The following is a 12,489-nucleotide window of genomic DNA, read 5'->3' as shown; positions in this document are numbered from 1 at the left end:
TTATAACCCTGCAGTCTTTCATAGACATAAGAGACTTCTGAGCTGAAAATTTAGCTAAGGAAGCAATGAAATCATCCTTCTTACATTAAGCAATACTTCAACTCTCACTCAAGCCATTCTAAAATGCATCAAGGCTTGTATATAAGAATTAAGGGCTTTTTCCACAGATAGTGCTGAAACAAGTTTTCAGTCTTCACACAAACTGTGGTTTGGTTTTTTTTCCTTTTGTGAACTAGTACGCCTAAGGTTCTTGGCCTTCTTCGTTAATCAGATTTAATAGAATCCTGCCAAACCAGCACAATAGATATCATAAAAAGGGTAAACAAAAAGTGTCATGTCATCTTGGAGTAGAATACTTATACTTGCTGGTAGATGTTTGGGTAGATGTTGCTAATCAAAAATATGTTACTRAAAAATAAAGAACTGAAACATCCTGCATGTTTTCTGCTCTATTTTGTTGCTGCAAAATAAAATGTTATTCTTGTSCAAAATGTTAGTATAATCTAAACAAGCTGACATCTTTTTCAAAATCATTGTRGGGAAATCAGTTTAATATAGGAAGATAGTTGTTTACTTTTTCACATAAACTTTTTGATGGATTGCTTAGGAGTTAGGGCTTGGACTTGAACTAGCCTGTTATGCTTACTCACTTGTTCTTCCTTTGATATGAGAATTGCTTCCCCTTCTTCTAAAAAGTGTGGAACTCAAGAACACATGTAACCTAGTGCAATAATTGCTTCTAGAATAGAAGCAATAGTTCCAGAAATAGTCGGCCAAATCTTCCATCCAGTTCTGTGCTGTTTCTGTTGCCCACCACTCCCTTTCTACCCCTTTGAGGAGCTGTCTCAAAAAAAAAAAAAACTACACTGAAAGTGTGTTTTCTTCTGATCTTCTGTCTCATGTTTATTATTACTTAAAAAGAAAGGATTMTAATCTATCTGAACACCAAAGAATGAGCTGGTTCTTCCATATGTTATCTGATACCTCAAACCAGGATGTTCTCCTGAACATCAACTGTGCCAAGTCAAGTTCTCTTAAGATACTTTTGTACCTTTCAGCTCAAAAGACTTTTAAATATCTATTTTATTAAATCTTGTACTTGCAAAGTATTTGCATAGTAGAAAAAGCCTCTACTAAGTAGTCTTGCTCTGTTAAGTGGATTTGCAAACTGCAGACCCAGCTGCAATCTTATTTCTATGTCTCACCATGCTGCTTATTTTCTGGAAGAGTACATGTATCTTTTGTTCRTAACTTACTCTGGGGAGCTTTGGGATATCTGCTTGTTCTAATATTATTACATTCTTGAAACACTTCACCATAGTCTTTTCCAAAAGTAAATGAATGTTCTATTTAAATTTAATCATGAAAATCTGCATTTAGTAGTAATCAAATTATATAGGACAATCAGGAAGATAAAGGCCTTCACAGTAGGTCTATTTAAGTCTCTGATAGAGGTAGTTTAAATCYGTTATATTGTGTACAGAGGTACATAGCCTTTCCTTTACAGAGAACAAAGTCTTCTCCTGAGACTTAGGATAATTTGTCTTGTTCAGGAAGTGTAATGTGTCRTCTGATTTCAAAAAGTGCCTTTACAGGCACTTCCAGGTTTTATTAAGGTTCATTATTACACATCTTCAAAAAAGACCAAGTTTATTCTGCCAGAACTCTAGCAACTTCTGTGGTTTTTCTCAAGCGTTTTACAACTCRAACCCCTACAAAATAGCCACCTGGGAACTAGTACCAGCTTTTATGAAATGCTATTCCATTAGAAAAATATATCATTGATTCTTTTTTTCTTTTTTGGGGGGGAGGAGGTGAGGAGCAGAGTTGTATTAAGTTCCTCCTTAGCTAGGCTTTAAATGTTTGCATTGAGATCAATTTAGATTATCTGAATGGATAGAAGGGAATACAGAAAGCTACTCCAGCAATAACTGGAGTGTAGTTACACGGCACAGTGGCATATCAGAACCTACGGAATTCAGAAGTCCAGAAGACATTGCTGGCCAAAGATTCTGATCTAAAGAGGCTTCTAGTTATACATGTTAAAAATAAAAAAAATCATATGTATACATGCACTCCTGTAGGAACAAGACATCTTGAAAAACTTTTTGTACAAATAAATGTTCTTTTATCATTAGAGTTTCCACATTAAAGTTATGGTACTCTGGGTAGTACGGAGTATTATAGTACTGCATTGAGATTAGAAACTGGAAATCTGGAAATTGATTGCTGATAAAAATTTAATGCTAAGTAGCAGAATAGATACTTACAATAGAAAGCCCTTTCTTATATTTAGCATATTTAGCGGGTTTTGTTTTGTTTTTTAGGTTGTTCACAGAGACTTGAAACCTAGCAATATTCTTTATGTTGATGARTCTGGTAATCCAGAATCAATTCGAATTTGTGATTTTGGCTTTGCAAAACAACTGCGAGCAGAAAATGGTCTTCTGATGACTCCATGTTATACAGCAAATTTTGTTGCACCAGAGGTAAATACCAGATTAGCCTACATGCCTTGATTTATTTTGATTTTTTTTTTTTACTAGTTAGATGTTTCTTTGTATAAAGAGTGTAATCATTTTAGAAACAATAAGTATTTGAAATACCGCCATTTTTATGGCATAATCAAAGCATTCCTAAGCCTTTTTTTGCAGAAAAGTGTTTGTCTCCTTTAGGTTTTAAAGAGGCAAGGTTATGATGCTGCATGTGACATATGGAGCCTYGGTGTTCTACTTTATACCATGCTTACTGGGTAAGAGTATTTTTCACATTTTTGTTTATTTTAGAATAGCAAACCTTTGTAAACAAAAGGAATAATTATTGTAGGTTCACTGTTGAAAATGTTTCTATCAAGGCAGTAATTAAYCTCCAATTTGATTGGCTTCAGTGGGAGTAAGTTGAATGTGCTTGGCTTTAGTAGAATTCAAATTTGCAGAGATTGATGCAAAGAATTTTTAGTTTCTCGTGTTATTTTGGGTGTCTAGTTTCTGCATCATAATGATTTAGGAGTAAGAATTAATTGTTTCTTGTGAAAAGTAGCTGAAAAGCAGCAAAATATATGTTGAAAGAAATATATGTAGCATGTTTTGAAGCATGATTGTATGCAAGTCAGCAATTGGGATAGTCTGTAATAATGTAGTTAGGATATAATACATGCAATAGAAATGCATTTATTGCGTGCAACAGAATGGTTTTCACAAAAGATGATTTAACAAGTTCAACAGTTCCACAAGTTCAAAAATTTGCATCTGGCAAATAATCTTTAGCCTGGATTATTCTCATTGTAACTTATTTAAAATGCCAAAATGTCCCTGATTAACTGTTAATCAAAGTTGGCAAACACATTTGTTTTAAATATATATATAATTCTCATTTTGGCTGTTTAATTAGCAGCAAGAGTACTTACAGTGAAGCAAGTAAAATTGCTGTACTTTGCTTCCTCTAGTATCAAATCAACTCAAATTCTTTTTCAGATCAGTTATAAAATCTTCACATTTCATTTTTATAACAGCTTGTTTTATTATTTCACTAAGATAAAGTGCTTAAGGATTCCTTTCTGTAATTTAGAACCACCAGTACTTAGACTGGATATAGAATTTTTAAAGAATCGATATATGGGGAATATAGTAAGAACAGATCTTTGGTTATTGTCTGTCAGGCATTTTCACCACCTAGGAATAACTTCTTTTAACAGTTAGACTATAGCCAGTGGCATGTAAATATCTGTCATCTATAATTATGTTGAACATGCTGAATATTGTGATTAAATTTACAATAATAACTGAGGTCCAGATTATGGAAGTTAACATTGAAATTGTTTGGTTAATTAGCTACACTCCTTTTGCAAATGGTCCTGATGATACCCCAGAGGAGATTTTGGCCCGAATAGGTAGTGGAAAGTTCTCTCTCAGCGGTGGTTATTGGAACACAGTTTCAGACACAGCTAAGGCAAGTGTATTTATTGTTCTTTGGGGGATGAGAAATGGATTTCAGTGTAACATGTTGCTTATGTTGCATATATCATATCTTACATGATTTGGTAACTTTTGCCCATCGTTATTTTAAAATACTGAGCTGATCCTTTTTATTCATAAAAGATTGTTTCCTATTTATAATCCCTTCAAATTTCAACAGTGAGTCACTAGGAAATTAGTAGGAAGAAAAATATGCTCCTTTATTCCATAGCTGTCAACAGGTATATTTGTAGTTCTCTAGACATTTAGTGTATTTTTTCRGTATTCACAGACAATCATACCGATAAATGCTGTAATAGAACTTCATGTGAAAGCATGACATTTGAAATCATACAGAAAGTCTAAATCAGTGTAATGATGATAATATGCTAATTACCATATGCCTCATTGATTCAGGCTAGGAAAAATAAAAAATATATTCACACTTTTACTGGGGTCAGTTCTTCAGAACAACTCAAGGCAGTTTGTCCTATGGACTTTCACTAGGATTTGAGCAATTTATTCTTTTAAGTACTTTAAGAACTCTTGGCTTTTAAGGGTATCATAGCTACTTAAAAAATAAAAAGCACTGAAGTTATTGTATCTTCTTTTTACCATCCTTGCAAAAGGTAAAAAATTTAGCCAACTTTTTTAAGTGCACTTTATACAGCAAATGAACCCTGAACTTAGGTAATGATAGTGTTTATGCCCCTTCTGTGCAGCTACAGTAAGGTGCTAGTGTTTTCAGGTAATTTATTTATATGTTTTGCCCTGTCTTGATGATTAATTTGTGCTGTGCTTTCTACTGTTCTGTCAAATCAGACATTTTTCCACAATTCATGTCATTCATTTGAGTGACAAATCAGCCTGTTATACAAACATGTTTACGCTAACCCTGTAGTATCAGCAGTTTTTTTCTTCAAAAATCATTCTGTTCAGTTCTACTTGGGAGTTTGGAATGAATGAAAACCCCAACAGCTATGAAAAAATCTTGTTAACTTCCTTTTTAATAATATCTTTGTGTAAGATTCTTGATTGGAACTACCAAACAACATTGTGTATGAAAATGTAACTGACATTGCTAATGTAACTTAAATTATCTTAAATCTAATTGCAATCCATAGTGGCTATCTAATGTAGAAATGCTACATATGCTGTGCCCTTTCTGATAGATTGACATCTAAAACCACTTAACATATGCTGCTGCTGCATAAATTCATCTTTTTGATATCTTGTGTTATACAGTTCTCACCACTGTAATTCAGAAAAGATAGAATTAGAAAAGGATATATCAAAGAAATGAAATCATGAGCAAAAGTTAATAGTCTCCTCTATAGGAAGAGAATAAACAGAATAGGATGTTTCAGCTGAAAAAAGTTGACTGACAGATGAGAGAACATTTCACTAAAGATACCGAGAAGGCAAGAACAAAACAGTAATTCCTTTTTTTGTATGATGACTGTATTAGGGGAATCAAGGATCATTCAGTTAATATAATCTGCAGATGATGTAAATCAACAAAATAAAAATGTTTCATGCAATACAGTATTTAATTGTGAAATAAGTGCAAAAGGTATTTTGGGAGGGGGAAGAACAAAAGTATCAACAGCAAAATGAGGGTTATTCATGGCTAAAAGGAGTACTAAAATTCAACCTCTAACTGGTGCAATCCTTGAAAGATTGTTAGAAACTCAGAAGACATGCTAGGGAAAGGATCCTCTCTATTTTCTCAGTTATTCTTTTTTCAATGCTTCTTTCCTAAATATCTGCTATTTGCCATTGCCATCCCCRCTATAGCAGGATCTCTGGTCGAGCCCCATATGTTTATTCTTATGCCTGCTTGTGTATTTTGCATCCCTTAACTGGATACTTTTCCTGTTACATGGCCTAATTTTCAGTAGGAAATATAACTAATAAACATAGTATTGGCATTACTGGGCAGCTTTTCAGTTGTTTCAAACAGATATTTTATACGTGTGTATGTGTGTGTATATATTACATGCACATATGCATATTAATGTTTATACGTAACATATATGTTTTATACTCGCATTTGTATATTATATTACATCATGTATATGTAGTATATTTACATCTATGCACATGCACACACACATATATGTATATATATTTTACTACTAAAATCTTCAGTTTTAAAGCTGATCTTAATAATAAAGCTTAAGATTTTTTTTATTATTATTATTTGAGCTGACTCTTTATGTATTACTGACAGGACCTTGTTTCAAAAATGCTTCATGTTGACCCACATCAAAGATTGACTGCAGCCCAAGTACTTAGCCACCCCTGGATAGTTCACTGTGACCAGTTGCCTCAATACCAGCTGAACAGGCAGGATGCTCCCCATTTGGTGAAAGTAAGTTAAGATCTTTGAGTCGGCTGTTAAAAATTTCAAGCATCTGAAAGTACAAGAAGGAAGAGGAACAAATACCAGTTCTACAACTTAAAACCTTATGTTTTTTTAAAAGCTTAAATGTTTATATAGCTGAATAATGTTGGCAACTCTTGAATATTTTGCTGAAAACTGGAATGGTTATATGAATTATAAAAAAGAGCATTCCACTGATGGGATTTCATTTCCCAATTATTTCACAAAGCATGGGGAAATAATTTTGCAATATACGTTACACCTTTTGTTTTTGTTTCTTTAATCATGGTAAAATTGCTTTAGATTGGAAGACTATTGATTGTACTTTAAAATATTCACATATAGCACTGCAGTTGTTTGAGTAATGTAGAAGTATGTTTCTGTTCTGTAGATGAAAATGGACAGAAGTTAAAACTTGTTCAGTATCTCAGTCATTTAATGTTGTGTGATCTCTAGTACATAGGTCTGTTAACACAGTGTATTTTTTTCTCTTCTGGCATTCTTGCATCAGGGTGCAATGGCAGCAACCTACTCTGCTTTGAATCGTAATCAGTCACCGGTTCTGGAGCCAGTTGGCCGATCTACTCTTGCTCAGAGGAGAGGTATAAAAAAAATTACCTCAACAGCCCTGTGAAGTGACCTCAATCAGATATTTGGTACCATGGTATAAGATGATAGCACAAATCATGGCGACAGGTAGCACATATCTGACAGATACCTGCAAGCACACTCTGTCCCAGCTGGTACCTATAATGCTGCTGCTCCTGCTGCTGCTACTGCTTTCATCTATTCTCGCTTTAAACTGTTGATGGCAAGTTACTGATCTTACTGGAGCTTCAGATGGAGTGATGAGTGGAATCATGTTCACATGAGTGGATCATGTTCACGATCGAATAAACCAGAAGAATTACGAACACCACCTTTGTCAAAAATACACTGAATAAAGCACTCTGCACCACATAGCATTATTTTTATAAGGAATATTTTTTGTCCCCTAAGATATTCTTTGTTACAGGTAGAGATGGACAGTTTATGTTAAGCACTTAGCTTAAACAATCTGTTTATATTAGCACTATATACTTTGTGCCATCCAACATTTTGTATGTTTTTGTAAACAGTTCATAAGCAGTACATGTGTGCTGTTTTCTTTAATGTATACATGCCTTGTTTTACTTAGATTTTATTAATCATTTTGACAGCTAAGTCTGATTAAACAGTTCACCTGAATTAATCAGTATTGTTGGACAGCTCTAAAAGAAGCCTGACTGTTAAACAGCTATTGAATGTAATACTATGAATATGTATTTTTCCTTACCTGTGTTTTTTTCTACATTTCCATGTTCTTGAGTTTGCATGTCATGTTATGAAAGTCAGAATACTGTTTGTAGTATTCAAAATCAAAACAGTGGGTCTCTCACCATACTATATATACAATAGATAATATAACCCGGAGGAAAAATAACTTGCTCCATATCTCACTGTGTTTTGTGTCATCCCTCCGCCCCCCCTCCCCCCACACACACACACACGCATCCCTCCCCTTTTATTCTCTCCCATCTAATATCTGTACTCAGGAATCATTGCTAAATACTTCCTGATAGAGGACACTTCTGTATTGTTTGTTATAATACATTGTTAATATTTTATCTCTATTCTTTTATTATAAGCTGCAAATGATTTGTTCACTGAATGTTGGCATTATAAAAGAAAGGCAGTGTTGAAGATAAAGCAAAATATAATGTCCACTAATAACCAGTAGCTTGGTAAAAATAGGTTTAAATTACATGCGTTGTGGTTGCAAAACTGATTAAGCTGATGTTCAGTCAGCTGTTGTCTAATATTTGTAATTAATAGCCAAAGCAAAATGAGAGAAGAATCATCCAGGTCAATCTGGAGTGGGAAACTGTCATTATAACTGAACGTGAAAATAGTATTGTCAAGGTGAGGTTAAAATGAAATTGTTCAGAGTCAGTGCTCTTGCTTTTCCCTAGATAGAAGCAAGAGTGAAAGACTCATAGTTTAAATACTGCTACAAGCCTTTAATAATCCTGGCCTTTTGGTGTCTTAAGTAGCTAAAGGCATATGTCTAGTCTTGAAAGATCAGTTGCCCAAATGAGAAGGTATATGGGAGTGTGTTTGAAATTGGTCAGTATCCCATTCCACCAAAATAATATGCWACATCAGCTCACTCCAGATAAGAAAATGGCCATTATGGAATTTCAGCTTTAATACATGTAGCTCTGGCTGAACACCTCTTTGACCAGTAACATTTAAAAAGCAAGAGATAGATACAAGTTAGCATTTTGTATTTTCTTGATTAGTGGTATCAGGTTGCTCTTACCGTGATTAATTTTCTGTTTCTCTGAAATCATAGATTTGTTGAAAGGGAGAATCACTTTTGATACCACTGACTTGCTCTATATGAATGAGAACCTTTCTTCTGTTGCAAGATTTTCTGAGTTTCTTGGGGAAGCTTCCTTTGTTAAACTTGCAAGGGAGCCAATTTTATTGCTGCTCTTGAAAAATATGATAAATATTTAATCCTTCATAATTTGCTCTGATGCTGATCTCCTTAATTTTGCCAAGCTAGCTGCTGGACTCCCTAAATCAAGTTCCAGTGCTTTATCAGACCCTGATGATGGAGACTTGTTTTTACATATACAGTCTTTATACCTTACTTTTTATTGTAAAGGAATCTCTTTTATGATAAGGATCCTTAAATTACCATAATCTCAAATCTAAACGCTCAACTGTTCAGAGCAATTGGTAGCAGGAAAAGGGCATTTTTTTTCCTTTAATAATGACTGCAGTTCCAGTGGGATTTAGCAAAACCTTCTTGCCTTTCAGAAAAGAGTATATTCAACTCTAAGTGACTGCAAGTCAGATTCATCAAAGTCAAGAAACTACACCTTCTGGAGTTGCTTTTAAATGTATTTATCTGAAGATTGTCGTATCAAATCAACAAACAGGATTTAAGACTAGTACTGTGGAAATAAAGGGATGGCAGTACTTGCAAGTACATTCATGATGGCATTTTGAATCAGGAAGGAATTTCTCCCACATTCTAATAGCATATATGTGTGTGTGTGTGTGCTTGGCACAGAACAGACTAACAGGAGGAAGCATTATGTCATTTTTCTATTGGTAATATGTGTTAGTTTTATTTTAGTCATGTTTTGCAGCCCTCTAGCTAACTGGTCTTTAGCCAAATAGCTGAGCAAAGTTAATTCCTACATTTTAATGCATCTATGTTCTGAAGTAAGCTGTTAGTTTAGACTAGACTTCAAAGGTGTTGCTACTATGTCATGTATATAGCAGCATAGGATGAACACTTTAAATGCTAGTCAAAACATGGCAGTTAGCAAATGATAACTTAATGTGTTAAGGTCTAGATCCACAACGTTTTTAAGATACTTTCTAAACCGAAGCATAAAGGGAAGATCTATGCAGGTAGTATGTTTTACAGGCTAGATTTGGTAGGTTTATATACCTTAACCCTCCCCCCCCCCTTGGATCTTTGTTCACAATTATCATGTTTATTTTTATCATCTATTTGTAGCTGCAGTTGTTAAGAAGCTATAAAGAAATCCACATAATGCTTCTTTGAAAATCCCAGCACCTTTGTATTAGACTGTTTGAGAATACATGACCCACTGTGTAAATTTTTGTTGCCAGACTGCATCTTGGTCTGCAAAGCACAGCAAATGACTCTAGGACGTGCAGTCATGGGGGCGGAGGGGAGAACTGCAGATGCAGGTGAATTTTCTTTATAGACTATGGCTTATTTTTGAGTCTAAAATTACCAGTTACTGTGTTTAACAACGTGAGAGAACAGTGGGAACAGTTGCAATACTCATTTAATGACATCTAATAAGGGCAAAGTTCTTTATTCATGTCACTGTAATTCTGAACGAAACTTGGAATTTTTCAAGATAAGTATTTAAAACTTTTTTGTTTGGAAAGCGCGCCAAGTGCATAAGAAAAGAGATGTATGAGTCTGGGTGTTTTCTCTGTGTGTTTTGCTTTTATAATGTAGTGTACCAACTAAAGCTYTGCTTTTCTATTATTGTAAAGAAAGGATTCAAGGTATGTTGGTCCTTGGTAAGCAGCAGTGGTTAACAGATGAATTTTCACACATGAAAATGATGTAAATGATTAGCTTTATCTTGATACTCTTGACCTAATCAAAGGGAAGCTGTACTTATGAGGGATGTAATTATTTTGCAATCTAGCTGGGGGGGGGTCTACTTAAAAACATTTTTAAAAAATGACAAAATCACAGATAAAATATTTTTCTACAATTCTATACAATCATACTTTATACTAGTTTTCTCAGCATGGCACGTAAGTGAGTCTAAGGTACTGTTCCAGGAAACCAGTTGGTATTGTACCTTATTCTAGACCATTACAATGGCATCTGTTAGATGCTTGGCATTGCTGTCATAGAATTGAAATGCTAGTAAAAAATTGTATGGAATACTTTAAATGATTGTTTTATTCAGAGTCTGATCTAGGGAATGTTCCAATCATGTTATTAATGTGTAATTAGAACTGTTCCAGATGTAATTATGAGCAGTTCTGGAAAGGTATCATTGCTTGTACCCCTGCCTGATGGCAGGTTTTGTAGTCTTCAAAAGAAATTGAAATTTCTACAATGAATAAACTTTCAAACATACCGTGTTCTGTTGGATAATCACTTGTTCTGCACAGTTACAAAAGTTTTTTTCATAACTGATACTGAACTGTATTTGCAACATACCACATGTGGATTTCCAAACAGCAAATTTTTAATAAGCAGGTAARTCACTTCAAATACATTACTGCATATTTGATCAGATTGATCTTTATTACTAAGATCAGTTGGGACCTGAAGGAAAAACACTTCTACTCAGTAGAAACTATAAACCCAATATATTTAAATCAGTAAGATGAAATAAATGCAAGGATGTTACCTTTTACCACCACATAAAGACTCCAGTCTGCTGTGAAGTAGTTTACGCTTAATGCTGCTAAGTAGTACTTACAATACCCCCCAAAATAATAGTTGCATTATGCTAGTCATTGAAGATGAGGCAAATYTCATGGGTGGCATCAAGTCTTACTGATGCTCCATGAACTTTTAAGCACTTAGAAAATGAGAATATATACATATGAACTCAAACAAAAAAATGAGTCCAGGCTTAAACCCTCTTAATTCAGCAGCTCACACGACTGCCGTCTTGGAAGAGCAACCCTCTTTAGCCTTGCACCCTAGGAAAGGTGAAAGATTTTTAGRAGTTGTCATATTTCACATAAAATGCAGTAATAATTATGATGGAGGATATTTCAAGAATTTTCAAAAGGTCTCGTTCAACTTTTCAGGAGAACCTCAATGGCCACAAGGTTTGGCAACTATCAGACCACACTTGACCAGGAATTTGAAGGGTGAGAGGGGCATCATCTCTTGGTTGGAACTTGCCCGTCAAGAGTTGTGTATGGATGGACATTTTCCAGATAAAAGTTTGGAATTAACTGAACAAACAGCCTGCAAGCCTCTCACTGCTCTGAAAAGGAGGCAGTGAACTTGGCAACCGCGCTCCTCGTGTTTTGGCTCTGACGATGGTCCCGATGTCGCGACAACTTTGGTTTTCCCCTGTCACTGAGATATGACTATCCCCTTGGGGCTGGCATTAGCTGCAGTCTCCGCAAGGCAGAGATGGGGGGCCCGATCTGGGGTTTTTTTGGATCTGTTTCCTGGAGATCTGCTCCAGCTTCCCCCCTACCCTCTGCCAGCACGCCATGAGCCCCAGGTCCTGCGGTTCCGGAGGGGCTGCGGGCCGGGCTGGCTCGGAGGCCGGGCCGGGCCCCGAGAAGCGCGGAGCTCCCGCCGGCCGCCGCTCTGCCCGCAGCTTCACCGGGCCGCGCCTCAACGGCCACCGGGCGAGGCCGCTCCCGGCAGCCTCAGCGGGCAGCGGGCGGTGTCCCCCGCCCGGGCCCCGCCCCGCACTGGGCTCCCGCCAGGCGCTTCCACGCGCAGCCTCTCATTGGCCGCCGCGATCCGCCTAGCGCAGAGGCCGGGCCAATGGCGCGGCGCCGCTCCTCCCCCGCCCCTTCCCGCCCGCCTCCGCAGTCCGCCGTGCCCATTGATGCCTTTCCGCCGAGGGGCTCCAC

General features: G+C 36.2%; 1 protein-coding gene across 2 annotated transcripts in view; it reads left to right on the top strand.

Annotated features, from left to right (window-relative positions):
- Nucleotides 1-11,014, top strand: part of RPS6KA3 (ribosomal protein S6 kinase A3) — a 61,524-nt gene extending 50,510 nt beyond the window's left edge. For both annotated transcript variants that reach the window (XM_085323174.1, XM_085323173.1), the window contains exons 17-21: nucleotides 2,328-2,489; nucleotides 2,676-2,752; nucleotides 3,831-3,948; nucleotides 6,187-6,327; nucleotides 6,851-11,014. In XM_085323174.1, the coding sequence (XP_085179300.1) occupies nucleotides 2,328-2,489; nucleotides 2,676-2,752; nucleotides 3,831-3,948; nucleotides 6,187-6,327; nucleotides 6,851-6,973 (621 nt within the window). In that variant the 3' untranslated portion in view covers nucleotides 6,974-11,014. The remainder of the gene's footprint in view (nucleotides 1-2,327; nucleotides 2,490-2,675; nucleotides 2,753-3,830; nucleotides 3,949-6,186; nucleotides 6,328-6,850) is intronic.
- The last annotated feature ends 1,475 nt before the right edge of the window (nucleotides 11,015-12,489 follow it).

The sequence above is a fragment of the Rhea americana genome, unplaced genomic scaffold (genome assembly GCF_003343005.1).
Source record: "Rhea americana isolate MKP2758 unplaced genomic scaffold, rheAme1 scaffold_82, whole genome shotgun sequence".
In the NCBI taxonomy this organism is placed as follows: domain Eukaryota; kingdom Metazoa; phylum Chordata; class Aves; order Rheiformes; family Rheidae; genus Rhea; species Rhea americana.
This window is presented reverse-complemented; position numbering and strand designations above follow the sequence as displayed.